Raw genomic sequence first — 21,465 nt, forward strand, 5'->3', positions numbered from 1 at the left:
ACGTAGCATCTTTTGCGTCTCTTAAATAAGATGTTTTGACTTTTGATCATATCTAAATAAATGATTAGACATAAGATGTAAATAAATATTAAGACCTTATAACCAATTTTTTTTACTAAGTTAATTATCCCGTTACAACGCACGGGCATCCAAACTAGTAATTAATGAAATATATTAATAAAGGATAATTATGCATTCTCATCCATTTTATCGATGTAAAAGGTCTATTTTCCTATTTCTAGAGCAAGTTCAATTATTATACTCCGTACATAACTTTTAATTCAACTTTTCCAAATAAAGTATTTCTTTATTATGCTTAGACATGTCAAAAATTGAACCAACCTAGTTTTTGTAGGGTCAAGACTCAAGACATGTGACCCGGCCGACTAGCGGACTAGTTACTTCTAGTTCGAAATCCGATCTGATATTAAGATGGTCTACTCTTATAAACCTTTTGTGATATCAGTTGGTCTCCTTAAATCGGTGAATAAAAATAAATATGTTACTTTTTCTTATATATTTTAATTTTGTTTTATTTTAACTACTTGATCCGTCTTAAATAACAATTTATTTGATATATTTTTTTCGTGCACAAGAGGGGCGAAGCCCCACAATTTATCTGATATTAATGAGCATCAAATTATCAAAAGTAACGTTGCTAATAATCTTCTTGTTGATCCAGTACATGCGGCTTCAAAAACTTGAGCGAACAAGAGTAATTTGTTATTATGACTTAATTTCAGTTCATTTTAGTTTAACTCAATTTATGTTTACACAACTCAATTTTATTTTAATTCAGTTTAATTTAGTTCAATTTTATTAAATTCAATAATTAACCTCCGTTCAATTCTACTCAATTTAGGGTAAGATTATTGGTAGTCTTAAGACAAGACTTTGGTAAGCCTTGAGAAAAGACTCACTCAAGACTACCAATAATTGAGTCTTAGAAATCCAAGACTCAACTTAAGACTTTGGGTTTAAAGAAAAATTATTCAATGGGTGGGCAACATGTGTGCTTTCTTTTTGTTAAAAAAATAAAGTGAAGCAGAAAAGTAGAGTCTAAAGTGAGTCTGGCGGATAATGTATAAAATCTTAGGTGAATCTGAGATGAGTAACAATAAAGAAATAATAAAAGTTAGTGAAAAGTTGATGTGCCAGAGTCTTAAGACTTGGGAGAGTCTGATAATCTCCTATTTCGAGCTTAAAACAAAGTGGCCTAAAAACTAAGATTGATCTTGTGAACCTGTCAACCCATTTTTGGTGCATCCTAAATCACAGATCACAAATTCAGAACTTGCCTATCGTACATCACAAATTTATCAGTGTCGAGTAAATGCAAATCAAGTGTCGGAACACGTGGAGGCGATGTATGACATGCGTCAGGAAGCACTGCATGTGGGCCAGACAAAGTTATGATGAAGAGTAAGGGCATTAGCAATAGAGGTTTATCAAGAGGTTTGTAGGATGACATGTCCAACATTTTAGAGGTTTGTCAACAAACCTTCTATTGTTGATGATGAGTGTTGAGGTTCATAGATGAGAGGGTTCAAATTGTGAAGGGTTTGTGGAGAGAGAATGTGAGAGGAGAAAAAGTATAGTGGGCCATGATATAAACCTTGAAGAGGTTTATTTGTTGTTGGTGGGAGGTTTGTAAGTAAATGAGTTTGTAAAATAGCTTATGTGGCATGAGAACAAACCTCTTAGAGGTTCATCTATTGCTAATGCCCTAAGTCTCCTTTATTACGAGTATATTTATTATAGATTTACGATGAGTTAAATAATGGTCATAATAGTAGATAAAATAAAACAAAATAATAGAAATTTATTTTTTGTCTTATTTATTCACCAATTGGTCTCTCTTGTGACGGGTTACCATTTGTGACGGATATTTTGTGAGATAAAATGGTAACAAAATGGGTTAGTGGAGAAAGGGGACCACATAAATAGTGTTGCAGAGAGAGAAAAAGTGGGTACATTGTGAGGTAAAATGGTATCCGTCTTCAGCTTGTGACGGATATGTCATGTCTTCAATGAGAATTTGTGTTTATTCACATAGTTAATATTTAATTCGTCACAAATTTTAATGCGAATACGTCGGTCACCAACAAACTACGAGTAGAATTTGTGAATGAAGAAATAACAAAGTGGACGCATTGTTATTTTGACCAGTATTCTTCTTTCAAAACTTGCAACTTTCTACAATTCTACCCATATAAAATCTCTCTCTCACTCTGTCCCATTTTAAGCCTAGAGAAGAAGACTATATTGTCACCATCTCATTCTTAACTCTTTCCCTTAAAAGAATCACCAATATTAATTAGCCTTGCTACTACATCAGGTATGTTAACTTGATCTCATATTTTTGTCAATGTTTAAGGATCCGTTTTAAGATATACAACCATTTTTTTAGTTTTTATAGCCATATTTTTTAGTTGTGGATCTCTATTACACTATATTTTTTGACATAAGACTAATTGTTCAAGATCTTTATTTATTAATTTCTGTTATTTTTTATTTTTATATTTTAACCTTCTATTTTACTTCATCGATCACATTTTTCAGTATGATAAGAATAATTTTAGAAAATGGAAAATAAAATTGATGTTGAGCTTTTGATGGATTTTTGTTACTGTATTTGGTAGATTTATATAAGGGGATTTATTTTAGTGTTGCTTTTTATTTCATTAATTCCTGTTAATAAAATGGACTACCAATTAACGAGAAAACGAAATGGGTTTTGGTGTGGTAGTTGCTAGTTACTCACAGCTCACCTCATTACTTAACCATGAGATCACGAGTTCGATCCTTGCCCATGGCATGGAGCACATTCTCTGGCCACCCATTTATCTCTTTGCAACAGCATCCGCGGCGCAGGGATTATACACTGTGGTTTACACCAAAAAAACTAGAATAAAAAAAAAAAAAAAAAAAAAACTTGGTCGTGTACGAATTTAACCCTTGATTTATGATTCAATTGTTGGTTGATATATTGAAGATCAACTTAAATTATTGGACTTGATTGATTCTCGAAACCTTTAATCTTTAAAAGCTATGGACTAGCTTTTGTAAGAAATTGTAATTAGACCACTCATCTTAGTCAAGTTTGATATATGATCTGTGCGCGTATTAATTCAATGAAAATACGAATATAAATTATGCAGTGTTGTAGATACCAGAATGGATGCAAAGGGTAGTTTTATGAAGGATGTGAAGGATGCAGGGTTATTACAAAGTGCTGAGTTGCACCAGGTTGCTTTCATATTAGTCTCATTTCTATTGTTATTTCGCTTTGCTGTTGGTTTTTGTATACTACCTTGATATACGGTTTCATGATCATGTCGCCTATCTATAACAACATCAATAGCCATATTAGTGATATTACTAAGATAAGAGGAGTTGTCACTAATTTACAATATTGAAATGCTAACTGTTTAATACGGAGTAAGTCGGTTCTGTTTGATTATCTTTTTTAACGCCTAGGAAAAGCGATTCGTACTGTGTTTCAAATGTATTGAAAATGGAAAAGATTCATTCCAGGTAATAGAGTTATAGAATCTAAAATAGAGTCTCTTTTAAAACAAGAGGGTCGAAAGAGGAGATGGGGAATAGAGGTGACTAATATCCTCTCATATATTGAGCTCAATCATTCATAAGGAATAATAACTAACTAGCCTCGTCCCAAGCAAGTATAAACGAAACATAATATCATATTTGTGATTTGTGCACATCATGTTTTCTGAGTTCTAATACGTTGTTATTGTGGAAACAGTATATCCTGAGTACTAGCGTTTATCCAAGAGAACCGAAGCCTCTTAAAGAGCTAAGGGAAGCAACTCAAAGTCATCCAATGTAATGTTTTCTTCCTTGGTCAATTTTCCATATGCAAATAGTCGTCAAATGAACTAGACTTGATGATCTAAATTGCTACCCACATATTGTACAACAGAATATCACGACATTGTTAATGAATCCCAATTCGTAGTTGTCACCAATTACTCTCATCTTCACAAACCAGATTCATGCCTTTTTGTAATTATTATTGATCCGTGATGTCCTTTTGCTAAATGACTAAGTCGAAAATAAAGATTTGTAAATATGCCTCAAGTAATCAAGTTTATTATGCCATATAGGTGCTTCATGGCTACTTCGCCCCTAGCAGGACAATTGTTGTCATTTATGCTTAAGACGGTGAATCCAAAGAAGACGATTGAAGTGGGAGTTTACACCGGATATTCCCTCTTACTCACTGCACTTTCAATCCCTGATGATGGAAAGGTTTGTTTGTTTACCAAGACCTCCTACGTATGAACCTCGCTTTCCGTGTTTGATAAAACAAGTGTGTCTGATTTTATTGATAATGTTAAGTCAGCTAGAATATCAAGTCCTGGGCATTGACATCCCTTACAGTTAACCAAATGACCAAAAAGTTGCTTTCGTGCAATATATATTAACCACGTTTGTTGGATACCGTAGATCACAGCAATTGATGTCGATAAGGAGGCATATGGCGTAGGCTTGCCATTTATCCAAGAAGCCGGTGTTGAGAACAAAATCAACTTCATTGAGTCTGATGCTATGCTAGCTCTTGACCGTCTTTTGGAGGAGGTTAGTCATTAGTGTATTTTATAATAATATAAAGCATGGCTTAGATCATGATTCATGATTGAATGATATTTTACTTGTTGTGTTGTTATAGGAAGGTAATGAGGGAACTTTCGACTTTGCGTTTGTGGATGCTGATAAGCCTAACTACGTGAATTACCACGAGAGGATGATCAAATTGATCAAGGTTGGTGGTATACTTGCTTATGACAACACTCTCTGGGGAGGCACTGTGGCGATGCCAGAATCAGAAGTACCCGAGTTCATGATGAATAATAGAGTGGCTGTTATCAAACTCAACCAAGTGCTTGCTTCTGATTCTCGCATTGATATTGCTCATCTCCCTTTGGGTGATGGTATCACTTTCTGTCGACGTTTGTTTTGATTGGATGTCTCGAGTTTGATTACTGGAATGTAGCAATGTCGCCCTTGTGCTCTGATCCAGTGCAAAACTAAACTAAATAAGATGGTTATTTGTTTTTTTGTCGTTGTGTTAGCCGAAATTTGATGCAAGTAATGACATTTCTTTGTAGCTCTATTTAACATGGTTAAATGAGCTAGTCTTGCTTAAGACCGTCTCAAACGAAATACTTTATGAATTATGATGAACAAATTTAACAAAGTTTGAGGGTTAATGAAGGCTAAATCTTTCTATAATCTGGGATTGAAAGTTCAATGAGTAAGAGGGAATATCCGATAAGGAAGATGATATTGCGACACTGGGTGGCACTTAGTTTGAGTAACACCCGGGGTATAACTGTAAATTCGCTAACATTATCATTTATATTCCATTATTTAAAGGAAAATGATATTGCGACACCGGGTGGCACTTAGTTTGAGTAACACCCGGGGTATAACTGTAAATTCGCCTTCAATCGTCTTTTTTGGCTTCACTGTCTTAATTAAGCATAAATGATAACAACTGTCCTGTTAACGGTGAAGTTCCCATAAACCGTTTATACGACTTAAACTCAATTAGCCGACTTACATGTACTTATCTTTGATTTCCATCCATATCGATAAACAACAATTAGGGGTGCTATGGAAAGTAGTTATCGGAAAGGAGCATTACATTGGACAAAGCGTCTTCAATGAGATTTAGTGTACATTGGATGAACTTGGCTAGTCACTTTGTTTTCTTTGTCATGCACCAAATTGATGGACAAAGCGTCTTCAATGAGATTTAGTGGACATTGGATGAACTTGGCTAGTCACTTAGTTTTCTTTGTCATGCACCAAATTGATGTTCATTTGTACGGAGTAGTATTTAATTTATACCTCTTCACACAGAAGAAAAAAAAAATTAATATTATTTTTATTTTAAAAAAAATTAATATTATTTTTATTTTAAAAATTAATTTTTTTTATCATGTCTACATTTAAAATACCACATTAATATTATTTTTATTATTTAATTTTTAGTACATAGAAGTTTAATATTTTCATAATAATATATACAGAGTAATTATTAATATTTTTTAATAATATTTAAATATACATTTAACATAAATTTATTTTCAATCCGTCAAGTCGAACGTGTCAAGTTGATCCTGAAGGCCGAAACAACGGGCCATTTAGAGTCGTGAGTCATTCAGGTTGCATCTCAAAATTTAAGGATCTTAACCATAGCGAGTCATGCATTTTGTTTAAGGGTTGTCGGATAAATATTGGCAGGTCTAATTGTTTTTTGGTGCTTAAGAGGGGCAAAGCCCCGATACAAAGAAGATAACTAAATAGTAACTAGACGAGGAATAGCTACACCGAGAGCATCCTCGCGGAGAATATTACGAAGGCCGTCAGGGGGTTGTTCGTAGTAAGTGATTGATGTGCTAGCTGCGACGCCTTCATTAGCGAGCCAATCAGCCGCTCTATTTGCCTCACGGAAAACATGGAAGACCTTCACTGTCCATCCGTCTAATTTGATGAGATCAATGCATCGTTGGACCAAGGGACGTAGGCTGTTGCTTAATAATTGTTCCTTTTGAACAAAGCCTACACAAGATGAATTGTCCATGTGTACCAAAAGCTTCGTCATTCCCATAACTCGAGCTCGTTCAATACCCACCATTAGGGCTCGCATTTCAGCCCGCATAGAGTTGCATACCCCACAAGAAAGATTAAAAGCGTGTATAAAATTGCCCGTATCGTCTCTAAAAATACCTCCACAACCCGCGGGTCCGGGGTTACCTTTTGACGCACCGTCTGTATTTAGAAGAGTCCAGCCATGGGGAGGTGAATTCCAGCGGATAAATCGCTCTTCATGGACAGTCCCCGGAATAGGTATAAAAATATTGAAGGGATCAAAGGCCTTGCGTGAGGTCTCAAATTGGTGACGGAGAAACGGGATAGGGTCAGCCGGGTTATCAGCTGCTCTTCCAAAAGCGACATTGTTACGCCACCGCCAAATCCACCAACACGTTATTGCAAATTTCATAGACCAATTATGTGTAGCAAGAGGGATAGCGTTACTATCATTCTTAGATATCCAACTCGTAAAAGGTAAAGTATAAAAAGACGGAGAAGCCGCACACTCACCAATTAAATCCCATAGCTCCTTGGAAAACGGACAATTGCGAAGCAAATGATCCGTTGATTCATCCGCCTCAAGGCATCTTGGACAAACAGGGTCGTCATGAATTCCCCTTCGAACCCGATTATAATTCGTCATGAGACGACGATGCGCAGCAAGCCAAATGAACATTCGGATTCGTTGTTGGACCAGGAGTTTCCAAATAACGTGACATGCAACAGGCTCCGCTTCAGGGGCTACATCGGCCGTTTTTATAAGAGATAAAGCTGACTTGATTGAGAATTTCCCGCTGGAGTTGGCATTCCAGTAAAGAGAATCCTCCACATCTGGTTCTGGAGAAAGATAGTATGCAGCAATTTTCAACAGGTCGTCTTGTGCTAAAAAGTTTGAAAACTCTTCCCATTTCCAACCCGTTTCCTCGCTCCACATATCAGCTACGGTAGCACCTAAGATGTCCTCGGGTATGGGTACAATATTCCTATCCGAGAGGCACCCCGAGTCAACCCACGAGTGGTCCCAAAACAGGGTCTTTCGACCATTGATTGGCAGGTCTAATTGTAATGCATGATTGTTGTATTTCAACAAGCTACGCAAAAAGTCATATCATTGATTGTGTGATCTTAACGCTTAAGACCTTAATTGTTGTAATTAATCGTGGAAGTCATTGAGTAAAATAAAACATTATGTTCAAAAGGATTGGCAAATATGCCGAAAACATTTTCAAAAGTAAGACATTTAAGACGGATGGAAATGTATTAATTCTTGCAATAAATCCGTAAGTCAAATTTTTATTTAAATTTATATATACCCGTGCAACTTTGCACGGGTTAAGCTAGTTTAATTTATACCTCTTCACACAGAAGAAAAAAAAAATTATACTTCTTCTAAGTAATTTTTTATTCTTTATAAGCAGAGATCAAACTCAACATATTTAATAATATTTTCATTTTGTTAATAATATTTTAATAAATTTGATGTAAAGTTATTCCGAATACCCGATTATTGTTAAATGGCTCGAACCATTTCCGTATATTAAGAAAAATATTGTTTCCAAACATTTTTTTATAACATCAGCCTTGTTTGGGCCCATTTTCTAACTATGCATCGGGTTTTCCACGTCACCAAAATCTCTTGTGTCAATCGTTAATCCTTAGCTTAGATATCGCACGAAAATTACAATAAAACCTAAATAAATAAACATACGTAAAGTCATTATAATGATTAGGACCACTTTAACCCGACTTGGTAGAAATATACCAAAACAAGCCTCAAGATATATATTATGGAATTAGTATAGTGGATAACTTACGATATCAATCAGGCATGAAATCTAGTGCGTTAGTATATCTTAATTAATAAAATTTTGTTTATGTTTCGTATTTTTTTCCTCTAGGAAACTTAATTTATATTAATCGTAAATATGTTTATAAAATATTATCAGAATAAAATTATGATGTAAAGATATAATAAAAAATATATGATGTTAAATAAAATAAGGAAGTAGGTCTAAGTAGGGCTTATAAAATAACAAAATTAGAAACTAGGTATTGTAAGTAGGTTATAAAATAACAAGCAGCCACCAGAAACTAGGGTTTATAATAGGCTAGATAGAATGCTTGCATAGTTTCCCTAATCTTTTTGCAAATTTTTTGCCAGAGGGAATGTTTGATCATACTCCTTGCCTAGTGAGTGAGTCTCATACACTAGGCTCCAGGAAAAGATCTTTCAAATTTTTTAATATATGGAGTACTGCCCCTGGTTTTTTTGGAGTGCGTAAGCATAAATTGGAGGAAATCAGTATATGGTACTAAAATGTATAGGATTGTCAGGAAGCTCAAATTGTTGAAGCCTGTTTTGAGGAAGATAAACAGGGACCACTTCTCAGATATTGAAAATACAGCAGATATTGCATACACTAAACTGATTATGCTGCAGAAAGAGTTGATGAAAAATCCAGGGGACATGGAACTAATGAGGCAAGAATATGAGGCTAATCAGGCCTCAAGAGTACTCCAAGAGGCTAAAATTAATTTTTTGAGACAGAAAGCTAAAGCCCATTGGATCCAGAATGGAGATGTGAACTCTTCTTATTTTCATGGAGTGATTAAGGCAAGAAGAAATAAGCATTTCATTGCTCAATTAAAAGACCGTAATAATCAGCTATGCACAGATGAGAGGAGTATACAAAAGGCTTTCTTGGATTATTATGAAATGCTTTTGGGTTCCCAGGAAGAAGTTATAAAAGTTAATCATAGAGTGGTGCATGAAGGAAATTTGTGTACTGATGCTCATGTTCAGGCTTTGTTGACTCCCATCACTAAAGAAGAAATAAAGGACATTATTTTCCATATTCCAAATGACAAAGCACCAGGTCTAGATGGTTTCTCAAGCAAATTCTTCAAAGACTCATGGGACATAGTGGGGGAAGATATAACTGCAGCTATTCTGGATTTTTTTGACACACGCTAGATGCTAAAACAAATAAATGCAACCTTGGCTACTTTAATTCCAAAAGTAACCAGACCTGAAACTGTACTCCAGTATAGGCCTATAGCATGTTGTAATGTTATTTACAAATGCATCTCTAAGCTTATTTGCAACAGGCTAGCAGGAGTGCTACCTGAGATTATTGCTCCTAATCAAGGGGGATTTATACAGGGCAGAAGTATCATGGAAAATATCTTGATTTGTCAGGACTTGATCAAGCTTTATAATAGGAAGGCAGTGTCTCCTAGGTGTTTGCTAAAAATGGATCTACAAAAAGCTTATGACACAATAGAATGAGACTTTTTGAGACAACTTCTTAAAGCTATGAAATTCCCCAAGCAGTTCAGGATCTGGATTGACCAATGTGTGACAACGGCCTCCTATTCCTTAAACCTAAATGGAGAGATTTTTGGTTTCTTCAAAGGTCAGAAGGGTCTGAGACAGGGAGACCCTCTATCTCCCCTGTTATTCACTATATGCATGGACTACTTATCCACACTCTTAAAGTATACTACAGAGGATCCAAAATTCAGGTACCACCCTCTATGTAAGCCTCTAAAACTCACTCATTTGATGTTTGCAGATGACTACTCCTATTCTGTAAAGGGGATGCTCAATCTATCATAATTATGCTAAGAACCTTTGCCACATTTTCTAAGTCTTCTGGGCTCAAAATGAGCAAAGGAAAATCCAATGCATATTTTAATGGGGTCAAAGACAGTGTTAAAACTGATATACTTCAGAGGTAGGTATGGTGGAGGGGAGACTCCCTTTCAAATACTTAGGAGTCCCAATCAAGAGTACCAGATTGAATGCCCAAGATTACAGACCCTTAATTGACAAAATTCTCACTAAAATCAGGAATCTGGGGGCAAGAAAACTATCATATGCAGGTCGTTTGGTACTGATCAAGGCAGCTCTCAAAACTTTTCATAACTATTGGGCCACTATGTTTATTCTTCTAAGTGGGGTAATCACTCGTATTGAGAGCATCTGCAGGAACTTCCTACGGGATGGAGGAGCAGAATATATGAGGTCCCCTCTTGTGGCATGGGAAAAGGTGTGCAAGCCTAAGAATGAAGGGGGTCTCGGACTCAAAAATGACGCAATCTGGAACAAAGCTGCTGTGGGTAAGCTAGTATGATGGATATCTTCCAAGGCAGACCATCTATGGGTCAGGTGGATCAATCAAATCTATATCAAAAATGACACTTGGCAAGGATATAGCCCTAAAACTGATGCTAGCTGGTATTGGAAAAAATTATGCAAGACAAAGAGTACTCTAGCAGAATACTACAATCAACATCAGTGGACATCACAAAAAGGTCAGGAGTATACAGTCGCCAAAGGGTATGAATGTCTCAGGGATAAAGGGGATTCCGTGTCCTGGAATAATATAGTCTGGTCAAAGTTAACTATGCCTAAACACGCTTTCATCTCGTGGCTCTATCATCACAAAGCCATGAATACAAAAGCAAAACTTAAAAGTTTAGGATGCTGCGAAGAGGATACCTGTTACCTTTGTGGCAGGACCAATGAAACAATAGATCACCTGTTTTTTTTATTGTGATTATAGTAGAAGGCTTGTGGACGGTCGTAGTCGATGGATCGGAGAAAGCCTACCTACTCAGGACATTCTGGAATGGAGATTGAATCTGCAAGGATCAAAACTTCGAAAAGACTTCATAAACTCTGTTGTGAATGCATGCATCTATCATGTTTGGCATCAGAGAAACTCCTGTAAATTTAAGGCAAGGATTTTGAGACCGGAGAGAGTGATACAGTTGGTGATTAAGGATTTGAGAACAAGATACTCTGGATTTCGTCATCAATCATCAGATGGGGATGGGCGATCGATTAGGGCGATTGGTTTCCATTAAAAGGTTTCGAGATCAAGGGATTGAAGGTTGAAGATTGATGAAAAGGGGAAAGTAGAGGAGACGACAACTGATCTCTGTTGGTCATATTAGGTTTTGTTGTGGGCCGTTTATTGTTTTTGTTTGTCTGATGAGTTTGTGTATGGGTTGCTAGTTGGCTAGGCCTAATTTCAACCCAAACCGATGTATTGGTTACCCGATCTTTAATATATTTCTTATATTTTATCGAAAAAAAAATAAGATGTACTCCCTCCTATTCCAAATAACTCTTCTCCTTTCCTTATTCATCTATTCACAATGAGGGCTGATTTTCATCGACGATGTTTTAAAAAAAAAAAAAAGACGATAACTACCCTTTTACTTACACACCACTTTCTCTCTCTAAAAAATTTTCTCTCAAATTCTACTAAAAATCAACTAACTTAAAAAAAAAGCAACAACAACAATTAACAAGATTAATTAACATGACGGATCCCGAATCACCGATACGTAAACAACTTAATCGCTTAATTTTTTGCTTAATTTTCATTTTTTTTGCGCATCGTTAATTCTATTCGATAGTTGATTTACGTCACGTATTAACTTAGTAGTAGCAAATATTGTGATTTTTCTGCACAAATCTGAAATTTGTGCCCCCAAGGTTGAACCATGGACCAAACGTTGAGACCCAACGTTCAGCCATGGGCCAAATGTGGGAAACCAACATTTGTCATGGTCCAAACGTGGGAATCCAACGTTTGATCATGGTGAACGTTTTTTTTTTGGATTCCCATGTTTGGTCCATGGTCGATTGTTGAATCTCAACATTTAGTCCATGAGCTAATTCATTTTTTTTAAATCGTGTTTAATACGTTTATTTACCGATTTTTTAAAAGTATTTAAGTTTTCTAGTCGATGTGCGTTAATTTCTAACATTTTTTAATTGGTTTAATGCATATGGGAGATCGAAATGTAGTTGGTTTTAGTAGAATTTGAGAGAAAATTGTTTAGAGAGAGAAAAAAGTGTAAATATGCAAAGGACATTATCGTCTTTTGGAATGAAAACGTCGACGATATTTACAAACCGGGTTCACAATACTCTCCCTCTTTCCATTTTTTGGTAAAGTTTTATACTTATTTTAATCACCTCACCCCATAACAATACCATATTTGATCTTATTTTAATCACCTCACCACACAACAATACTTATTTTAATCACCTCACCCCACAATAATACCCACAATACCTTGCCTCTCTCCAATTACCTCACTCTACCACAATACTTTTAACCTATTTAATTCAAACACCTTTAATTCTTGTGTTACCCTTCAGTGGGGAGAGTTATTCAGAATATGAGGGAGTATATATTAATATTTTTTTTAATGTAGGAACTAGGTCTAAGTAGACTTGTAAGTAAGTTAAGATGTATATATATTAATATTTTAATGCATGAACTATGTCTAAGTAAGACTTCAGGAGCAACTGATAAACATGGTCTTAAGCCCTGTTATTTCTGGTTAATTTTCAGATAATTTCAGTTTAGTTCAGCTCTATTCAGTTAAGCTCAACTCACCTCCATTCACTTCAATTCAGATTCTATCAATCGAAAAGAACATGGCCTTACACTAGGTAAGATTAACGTCCATATGCCTTTTTTTTTGGGTTATTTCATAATAATAATCTATTATATTGGTGGTTTGCAATAATCACTCCATCATATTAATAACCTCAATTAAATCTAACCTAAACACCATACCTTCTAATAACAAACTAGCTCATATTTTGTGATGTTTATGTTTATCAAATAATCCAAGTTCTTGATTCATCACTTGAAAATATTACACATAAACTTCACATGTATCAGTTAGGTTGTCCAAAAGCTATCAAATATTCCAACATAAAGTTCAAAAAATATCAGCTGGTTCGTTATTAGAAGGCATGATGCTTAGGTTGGATTTAATTGAGATTGTTATGTAATAACTTTTTTGTTTCGTTTTTTCTTTTCGGCTAGTGTTATTTGTGACTGGTCGACACTCTTAGACCATTCCCAAGCAAAAGGTCGGTTTAATCGGGTCAATCAGAATTTTTCTCTTAATCACACCTTATTAATTTTGACCCACTTTCACCCTCTCAAGCAGAAGGTCACGACCTAGGTCACCAACCCAATCATTTTTCCACTTTTCAACATTTCCAATCATTTACCATATTCACTACCCCACCAAAACTTCTCTTTTATTTTTTTTTTATTTTTTTTGTTTTAAATGTTGTAACTAATAAAATTGTGACACATGGAGGGTTAATTGGTGGGTCAATTTACTCTACCTTAGGTCACAAATTGACCTTCTCTACCTTGGTTCATCCTAATCCTCCACTTAATTTGTAATTAACTTGACTCAAGCAAGGTCATGACCTACCAATTGACCTTGCTCACCCCCAAACAAGGTCAATTGGGGGTCAATTTGTGAAAGGTCATCTTAATCCAATATGAAGCTAAAGATTAGGGTGACCCAAGGGGTGAAAAGGTGAGAAGAGGTCAATTGATGACTTTCACTTGCTCAAATTGACCCAAGGATTGACCTTCTATGTGGCAAATTGTAATCGGTTACAACATTAAAAACATAATTAAAAAAAAAAAACTAAATACACAATATGCAAATAGTATTTCTTGTTTTTTCAAATCATGTTTGCTTTTTTTTTTCTTTTTAATATGTATGCGTTTATTTTTTTAATTATGTATGCGGTTTTTTTAATTATGTATGCGGTTTTTTTTTGTCAATGAAATTGTTTTTTCAATTTTTAAATTTTAACATTGTTATTTAATAATTTTTTCCGTAGTGTACCCCATTAAATTAATATTTAACATATTGGACTACTTTTATTTTATGAAAATACAAAAATAACTTGTGAATATTTAGTTAGTAAATAATAATTGAAAAAGTAAGAGAGTGGTTTTAGTGGGTAGAGAATGTGGGAAATGATTAGAAATAATGAAAGTGAAAAATAATTGGATTAATTGACCCAAATCGCAATCTTTGCTTAAGAAAATGAAAAACTCAAGTTAATAAGGGGTGATTAAGAGAAAAAATTCTTATTTACCCGATTAAGTTAACTTTTACTTGGGGTTCAGGTTTGATCATGTGAGGCTGTCGACACTTTTTGGGTGCATCCTTAATTCATAACCTGCCAAATGCATATCACAAATTTGTGCAAAAATTAATGTCAAAAGTCATACGTAAAAGTTGTGTTGGAACAGGTGGAAGTGGTTATGTATGACATATTGACATGCGTCAGGAAGCACTTCATGTAGGCCAGACAACGTTATTTGCATGTGCTTTGTTAAGTCTGGCGGCTCTGGCCAAAGTCTAACAACAACTTGCCTAGGAAATTCACATATTTGAGATTTAGCCGGATATTATCTTCAATTGGTCTCCCTTGTGACGGGTTACCATTTGTGGCGGATATTTTGTGAGATAAAATGGTAACAAAATGGGTTAGTGGAGAAAGGGGACCACATGAATAGTGTTGCAGAGAGAGAAAAAGTGGGTACATTGTGAGGTAAAGTGGTATCCGTCACAAGCTTGTGACGGATATGTCATGTCTTCAATGAGAATTTGTGTATTATCTTATACTAGTATACTACGGTTCTATTCTTTTGGAATAAAATGGATCTGATTTGAATTAAACTGAACTTATAGGATCTGAACTGAACTGAATAAAACTTATAGGATATGAATTGAATTTAAAGGATCTGAACTGAACTGAACTTATAGGATCTGAATTGAACTGAACTTATTGGATCTGAACTGAACTTACAGGATCCGAACTGAACTAAACTTATAGGATCTGAAGAACTTATAGAATTTGAATTGAACTTGCATGGTCCGAATCTAAATTAACTTAAATTAATTTATTATTATTATTATTATTATTATTATTGTTATTATTATTATTTGTTATTATTATTATTGTTATTTGTTATTATTATTATTATTATTATTATTATTATTATTATTATAAAAAAACGCAAACTTTTATTGAGATTAAACAAAAATTTTACAAAAAATTAATGGGCAGCTAAGAGAGAACACTTATAACAAAATATAGTCTAAAACACAAGGTAAGATAATAACATTTTTCCGCTTTATATACATTGGTTTGTTTATATATTATACTACGGTTACATTACGATAAAAAATAATGAGAAGAGTGATAATTTTTTTTTAAATGACAATGTATATATGTATCGAATAATTAATAATATCGAATGTTTTTGTGCGGATTTTTAAAAATAATACACTGTATATAACTTTTCTAAACTGAATTTATAGGATTTGAACTTATAGGATCTGAACTGAACTTATAGGATCTGAACTGAACTTAAAGAATCTGAACTAAACTGAACTTATAGGATCTGAACTGAACTTATAGGATCTAAACTGAACTGAACTTATAGGATTTGAACTGAACTAAACTTATAGGATATAAACTGAACTTATAGGATCTGATCTGAACTGAACTGAACTTATAGGATCTGAAGTGAACTTAACTTAAGTGACTTTAAGTCCAAAAGAACAGGGCCTACCTCATATTTCATATGTTAGAGAGTGAATGAAAGGGGACGTTATTGGGTCGACAGCGGGGCTGGGGATGGGATGGAGTTGACGGCGAGGGGACAGGCGGTCGGCGCCGGGAAAGGGTGGTCAGGGTTGTGGGAGGGGGAGGTTGGGCAGGGTGTACGTGATGGGGTTTGGGAATTCTGGGTTTCTATTTTTTTTTTTTTTTGAAAATAAAAGGTAGTGATGGAAAAATATGGTAAAATGTGTTGGATTAAGTAAAATGGTGTGTTGGATTTAGCAATTACGAATGATAATTGCTCTCTTATTCTAACCATACCAAAAAAAAAACAACCAATCAATCAATCAATACTAATATTAATTCCAGAAACTAAGGGACTTCAATGTAATTAAAGAAATCTATACAAATTAATTATACTATATAGTTTTAAATCGATAGCACCGTGTGATGGACATGATAAAAGGACTTCAATGTAAATATTTATAGTTTTGGTTAAAAGTATAATATAAAGATGCCTTGATGAAGAATATTTATGGAAATTACATTAAATTAAAGTAATTAAATTTAGAAAACACAAGAATATAGTGATTTTCCTTAAAATTAACATGCGTCACTTATGGAATTAATTAGTATCATCATAGAATTATACATTAAATTAAATGTAGTAAAAGTAATAATAGCAGCAACGAGATTAATAAAATTAACGGTATTAATGTGGGAGTAATGACAGTTATAATAATGATAGTGGGAGTAGTGAAAGTAACTACGAATGTAGTGAAAGTAACAGTGATAACAATGAGAAAAAGTATGAACAATTAAATAACCAATCGATTCAAGGAAATATTTTATTTATTTAAATATAGGCCGGATAAAATTAACGGGAATAATGAATTTAACAGGAAAAAAATAGAGGAATTAGTAAAATAAACAATAGTAACCACGGAAGTAGTGAACGTAATGATATTAAAAAAGAATGTCGTGAAAGTAATAATATTAATAGCGGGGTAGTGAACATGTGTCATAATTTGAAAATAGTTTTACATTTCATTATAATTACAAGATATGCCGTAGAAAAATATATTACAAATAGTAAACGTGTGAGTTAGACAGCTCCAACATAGTTTATTTCATTGAAAATAAAACTTAACGGTACATAGAGGTAGCCCGGGCGAAGCCGGACACCAAACCTAGTACTATATATTAATTCCAGAAACCAAGAGATTTCAATGTAATTAAATAAATTTATGCAAATTAATTATACTATACAGTTTTAAATCAATAGCACTGTGCGATGAACCTGAACAAGGGACTTCAATGTAAATATTATATAGTTTTGGTTGAAGTATAAATTTAGAGAACACGGAATATGATAATTTTCCTTAAAATAAACATGCCCCACTTATGGTATTAATTAGTATAAAGATGTTAATTATTTTAACATAAACAAATATAATATAAGTATATATATTTTGGAAACTATTAAAAAGTAAATAAATCAAGCTAGATTTTCAAAAAATATAATATTCCATAATTATTTCGACTTGATTAATTTAATGCTTATATGTAACATATTTAATGCATATATGTCATATATTTAATGCATATATGTAATATATTTATTTCGAGTAGTGAGAGTAATAAAAGTAACCTTAATTGGATATAGTAATCACTCATTTCTGTTAGTAGTGAAAAGAATTGTAGTAACATTGGATATAGTAATATGATATTAATCACTCATTTGAACAATCAAAGTAACAATATTAGTAGCGAGCGGGAGTAGTGAAATTATCAATATTAATGTACAAGAAGTGAAAGTAACAATAATTAGGTAACAATAATTATGGCGGGAGTGGTGAAAGTAAAAGTAATAATAACGAATGTAATAAAAGTAACAATTCTAAGAACAAAAGGAAGTATATATGAAAAATTAGTTAAGCAATCGATTTAAGTAAAATATTAATAGCGAGAGTAGTGAATTTGTCTCATAATTTATTTCACTGTAATTTTAAGATATACTCCGTATCATAGAAAAATATATATTAATGATATTTATGAGTTATACAACTTTAAAACAACTTTAGCTAACTAAAAATATATTTTAATGCTAAATACAGATAGTCCGGGAGAAGCTGGGGCACCCAATATTGACCAGTATTCTTGTTTGAAAACTTGGAACTTCCTAGTTCCTACCCAATATAAAATCTACGTATAATATAGGAGTGCACAAGATTAAAAATTCTTTCGGTCCAATTTTGAGCGTAGAGAAGAAGATTCTACTGTTACCAATTCATCCTTAACACTTTCCCTTACAAGAATCATCAATTCTAGCATTGCTACTTAAGGTACATTAACTTTATCTCACATTTTTGTCAATGTTTAAGGATCTGTTTTAAGATTTACAAATTTTTGTATAGACAAAGACAAGAACTTGTGTAAAGCGGGTTTATGGTACCCCTTTTTAGTTTTTGTAGCCATATTTTTTAGGAAAATGAGTTAGGCTACCGCCTACCGGCTAGGATAATGATACGGCGTCACCCGGTTGCGCCCAATCTCGACGCCACCTTCTCATATGCACCCTATATTATTGTGGTTCCTCATCACATGTGTGTGATGTACCTATTATTATTGGGACCCCCAGTTATTGCATGTGGGAGGGTGGCGCCGAGATTGGGCGCCACCAGGTAGCGTCGTATCATTATCCGGCTATTTTTTTATTTGTGGATCCGTATTATACTAGTATTGTTTTTAATTTTGTAACCTTGTATTTTACTTCACCGATCACATTTTTCAGTATGTAAAGAGTAATTTTAGAAAATGTAAAATAAAATAAATTGGGGTGAAAACTTGACTCATAAAGGTCAAATTTTCTTCATTCCTCTTCTCCATTACTTATCAATGGTTGATGTTGAGCTTTTTGATGCATTTTTTGTTAGTAGATTTGATGGTTTTTGGTTTTAAGGGTATCTGTTTTGGTGTTGCTTTTTATTTCTTTTATTCATGCTAATAAATGGTCTACCAATTAAGGGGAAAAAAATCAAATAGGTTTGGTGCAAAGGTTCACCTCATTCCTTAACTACGAGCTCACGAGTTCGATCTCTCTCAATGAGAATGGATCAAACTCTTTGACTAGCCGTTTACCTTTTTATAAGAGCATCCACGGGATTATACACTTTTTCGATGGTGACACCCCTATTTACACCCAAAAAAAAATCCCATGATTTATGATTTAGTTGTTGGTTTATATATTAAGGATAGGCTAAAAATTCTTCTCAAACCCTTTAATCTTTAAAAGTTCACAAATTCACGCTAGAGACGGATAGTGTAGCTCTCATAATATGCAAATGGTAAATCAAGTGGGAATTAAATGGAGCACCTGACCTAGTTGCCCTCCCACTAGTAATATTTTGAGAGGGGCGCTAACTTGGGGAGAAAATTTGTAAGAAATTGTAATTAGACCACTCATCTTAGTCAAGTTTTATATATGATCTGTGCGCGTATTAATTCAATGAAAATACGAATATAAATTATGCAGTGTTGTAGATACCAGAATGGATGCAATGGGTAGTTTTATGAAGGATGTGAAGGATGCAGGGTTATTACAAAGTGCTGAGTTGTCTCAGGTACTTTCATTATTCGTTCTCCACTCATCAAACAAACAACCGTTAGATTGTCTCGGAAGAGAATTAGGACCATTTAACAGGAAATGGAAGAAAATGGAGAGAATCCCAATTGCTAAACTTGATATACACGCTTTCATCATCATGAATTCGTGATCATATCGCCTTATCAATAACAAGATTATCAATAATTGAATTCACTCCGTACAAGTTTTGTATTTTAAAATAAAAATGTCATCGTAAATGGCGGTAGCAAAGCGTGCAGAGGGTAGAAAGAGGAGACGAGGAATAGTAGAGGCGAGTGACTAGTCTTCTTTTATGGAGTAACACTACTAATATCCTCTCATATATTAAGCTCAATCACTCATATAAGTTATAATATCTACCCTCGGTCCAAGCATGTATAAACGTAACATAATATCGTATTTGTGATTTTGTGTACATAATGTTTTATGAGTTGTAATATGTTGTTATTGTGGAAACAGTATATCCTGAGTACTAGCGTTTATCCACGAGAACCGAAGCCTCTTAAAGAGCTAAGGGAAGCAACTCAAAGTCATCCACTGTAATGTTTCTTTCCATGACCAATTACTCCATTTTCATAACCAGATTCATGCCTTTTTATAATTAATATTATTATTTTTATTATTATTGATCCGTAATGTCATTTTACTGAATGATACCTCGACTAATCAAGTTTATGCCATATATATATAGGTGCTTCATGGGTACTTCACCGCTAGCAGGACAGTTGTTGTCATTTATGCTTAAGACGGTGAATCCAAAGAAGACAATTGAAGTGGGAGTTTACACCGGATATTCCCTCTTACTCACTGCACTTTCAATCCCAGACGACGGAAAGGTTTGCCTCTTTTGTGAAACGTGTGAACCCCATTTTCCGTGTTTGTTAAAACAAGTGTTTCTGATTAGCCATGCATGTTTGTTGGGATACCGTAGATCACAGCAATTGATGTAGATAAGGAGGCATATGGGATAGGCTTGCCATTTATCCAAGAAGCTGGTGTCGAGAACAAAATCAACTTCATTGAGTCTGATGCTATGCTAGCTCTTGACCGTCTTTTGGAGGAGGTTAGTCATTAGTGTATTTTATAATAATATAAAGCATGGCTTAGATCATGATTCATGATTGAATGATATTTTACTTGTTGGGTTGTTATAGGAAGGTAATGAGGGAACTTTCGACTTTGCCTTTGTGGATGCTGATAAGCCTAACTACGTGAATTACCACGAGAAATTGATCAAACTGATCAAGGTTGGTGGTATACTTGCTTATGACAACACTCTCTGGGGAGGCACTGTGGCGATGCCAGAATCACAAGTACCAGAGTTCATGAAGAATATTAGAGTGGCTGTTGTCAAACTCAACCAAGTGCTTGCTTCTGATTCTCGCATTGATATTGCTCATCTCCCTTTGGGTGATGGTGTTACTTTCTGTCGACGTTTATTTTGATTGGATGTCTCGAGTTTGATTACTGGAATGTAGCAATGTTGCCCTTGTGTTCTGATCCAGTGCAAAACTAAACTAAATAAGATGGTTATTTGTTTTTTTGTCGGTGTGTGAGCCGAAATGTGATGCAAGTAATGACATTTCTTTGTAGTTCTATTTAACAGTATTACTTGCAATTAGTTCTTGTGACCTATGCTAGTTCGACCCTTCACTTTTAAGACCGTACTTTGTGTCGACAACACGACATGGATATTAGTATGGATTTCGTACCCGGCCCTTTTCCTAGAAGGGCTACATTAGTGAAACTTGCCCCCACAAAAGTAGAGGGA

General features: G+C 34.4%; 2 protein-coding genes across 3 annotated transcripts; both read left to right on the top strand.

The window, feature by feature from the left end:
* The first annotated feature begins 2,115 nt into the window (after positions 1–2,115).
* LOC141639274 (caffeoyl-CoA O-methyltransferase-like) lies at positions 2,116–5,224 on the top strand. The gene is made up of 6 exons (XM_074448426.1): positions 2,116–2,338; positions 3,162–3,249; positions 3,770–3,849; positions 4,131–4,275; positions 4,474–4,605; positions 4,697–5,224. The coding sequence occupies exons 2-6, from the start codon at positions 3,178–3,180 to the stop codon at positions 4,985–4,987; spliced, it is 720 nt and encodes a 239-aa protein (XP_074304527.1). The 5' UTR covers positions 2,116–2,338; positions 3,162–3,177; the 3' UTR covers positions 4,988–5,224.
* A 12,954-nt stretch (positions 5,225–18,178) lies between these two features.
* LOC141639275 (caffeoyl-CoA O-methyltransferase-like) lies at positions 18,179–21,237 on the top strand. Of its 2 annotated transcripts, none has more exons than XM_074448427.1 (6): positions 18,179–18,393; positions 19,584–19,671; positions 20,154–20,233; positions 20,386–20,530; positions 20,626–20,757; positions 20,849–21,237. In XM_074448427.1, the coding sequence occupies exons 2-6, from the start codon at positions 19,600–19,602 to the stop codon at positions 21,137–21,139; spliced, it is 720 nt and encodes a 239-aa protein (XP_074304528.1). In that variant the 5' UTR covers positions 18,179–18,393; positions 19,584–19,599; the 3' UTR covers positions 21,140–21,237. The 2 variants fall into 2 exon arrangements, with proteins under 2 accessions (XP_074304528.1, XP_074304529.1); XM_074448428.1 differs by having other exon boundaries at positions 18,304–18,393; positions 19,592–19,671.
* The last annotated feature ends 228 nt before the right edge of the window (positions 21,238–21,465 follow it).

Source organism: Silene latifolia, unplaced genomic scaffold (assembly GCF_048544455.1).
Source record: "Silene latifolia isolate original U9 population unplaced genomic scaffold, ASM4854445v1 scaffold_32.2, whole genome shotgun sequence".
NCBI lineage: Eukaryota > Viridiplantae > Streptophyta > Magnoliopsida > Caryophyllales > Caryophyllaceae > Silene > Silene latifolia.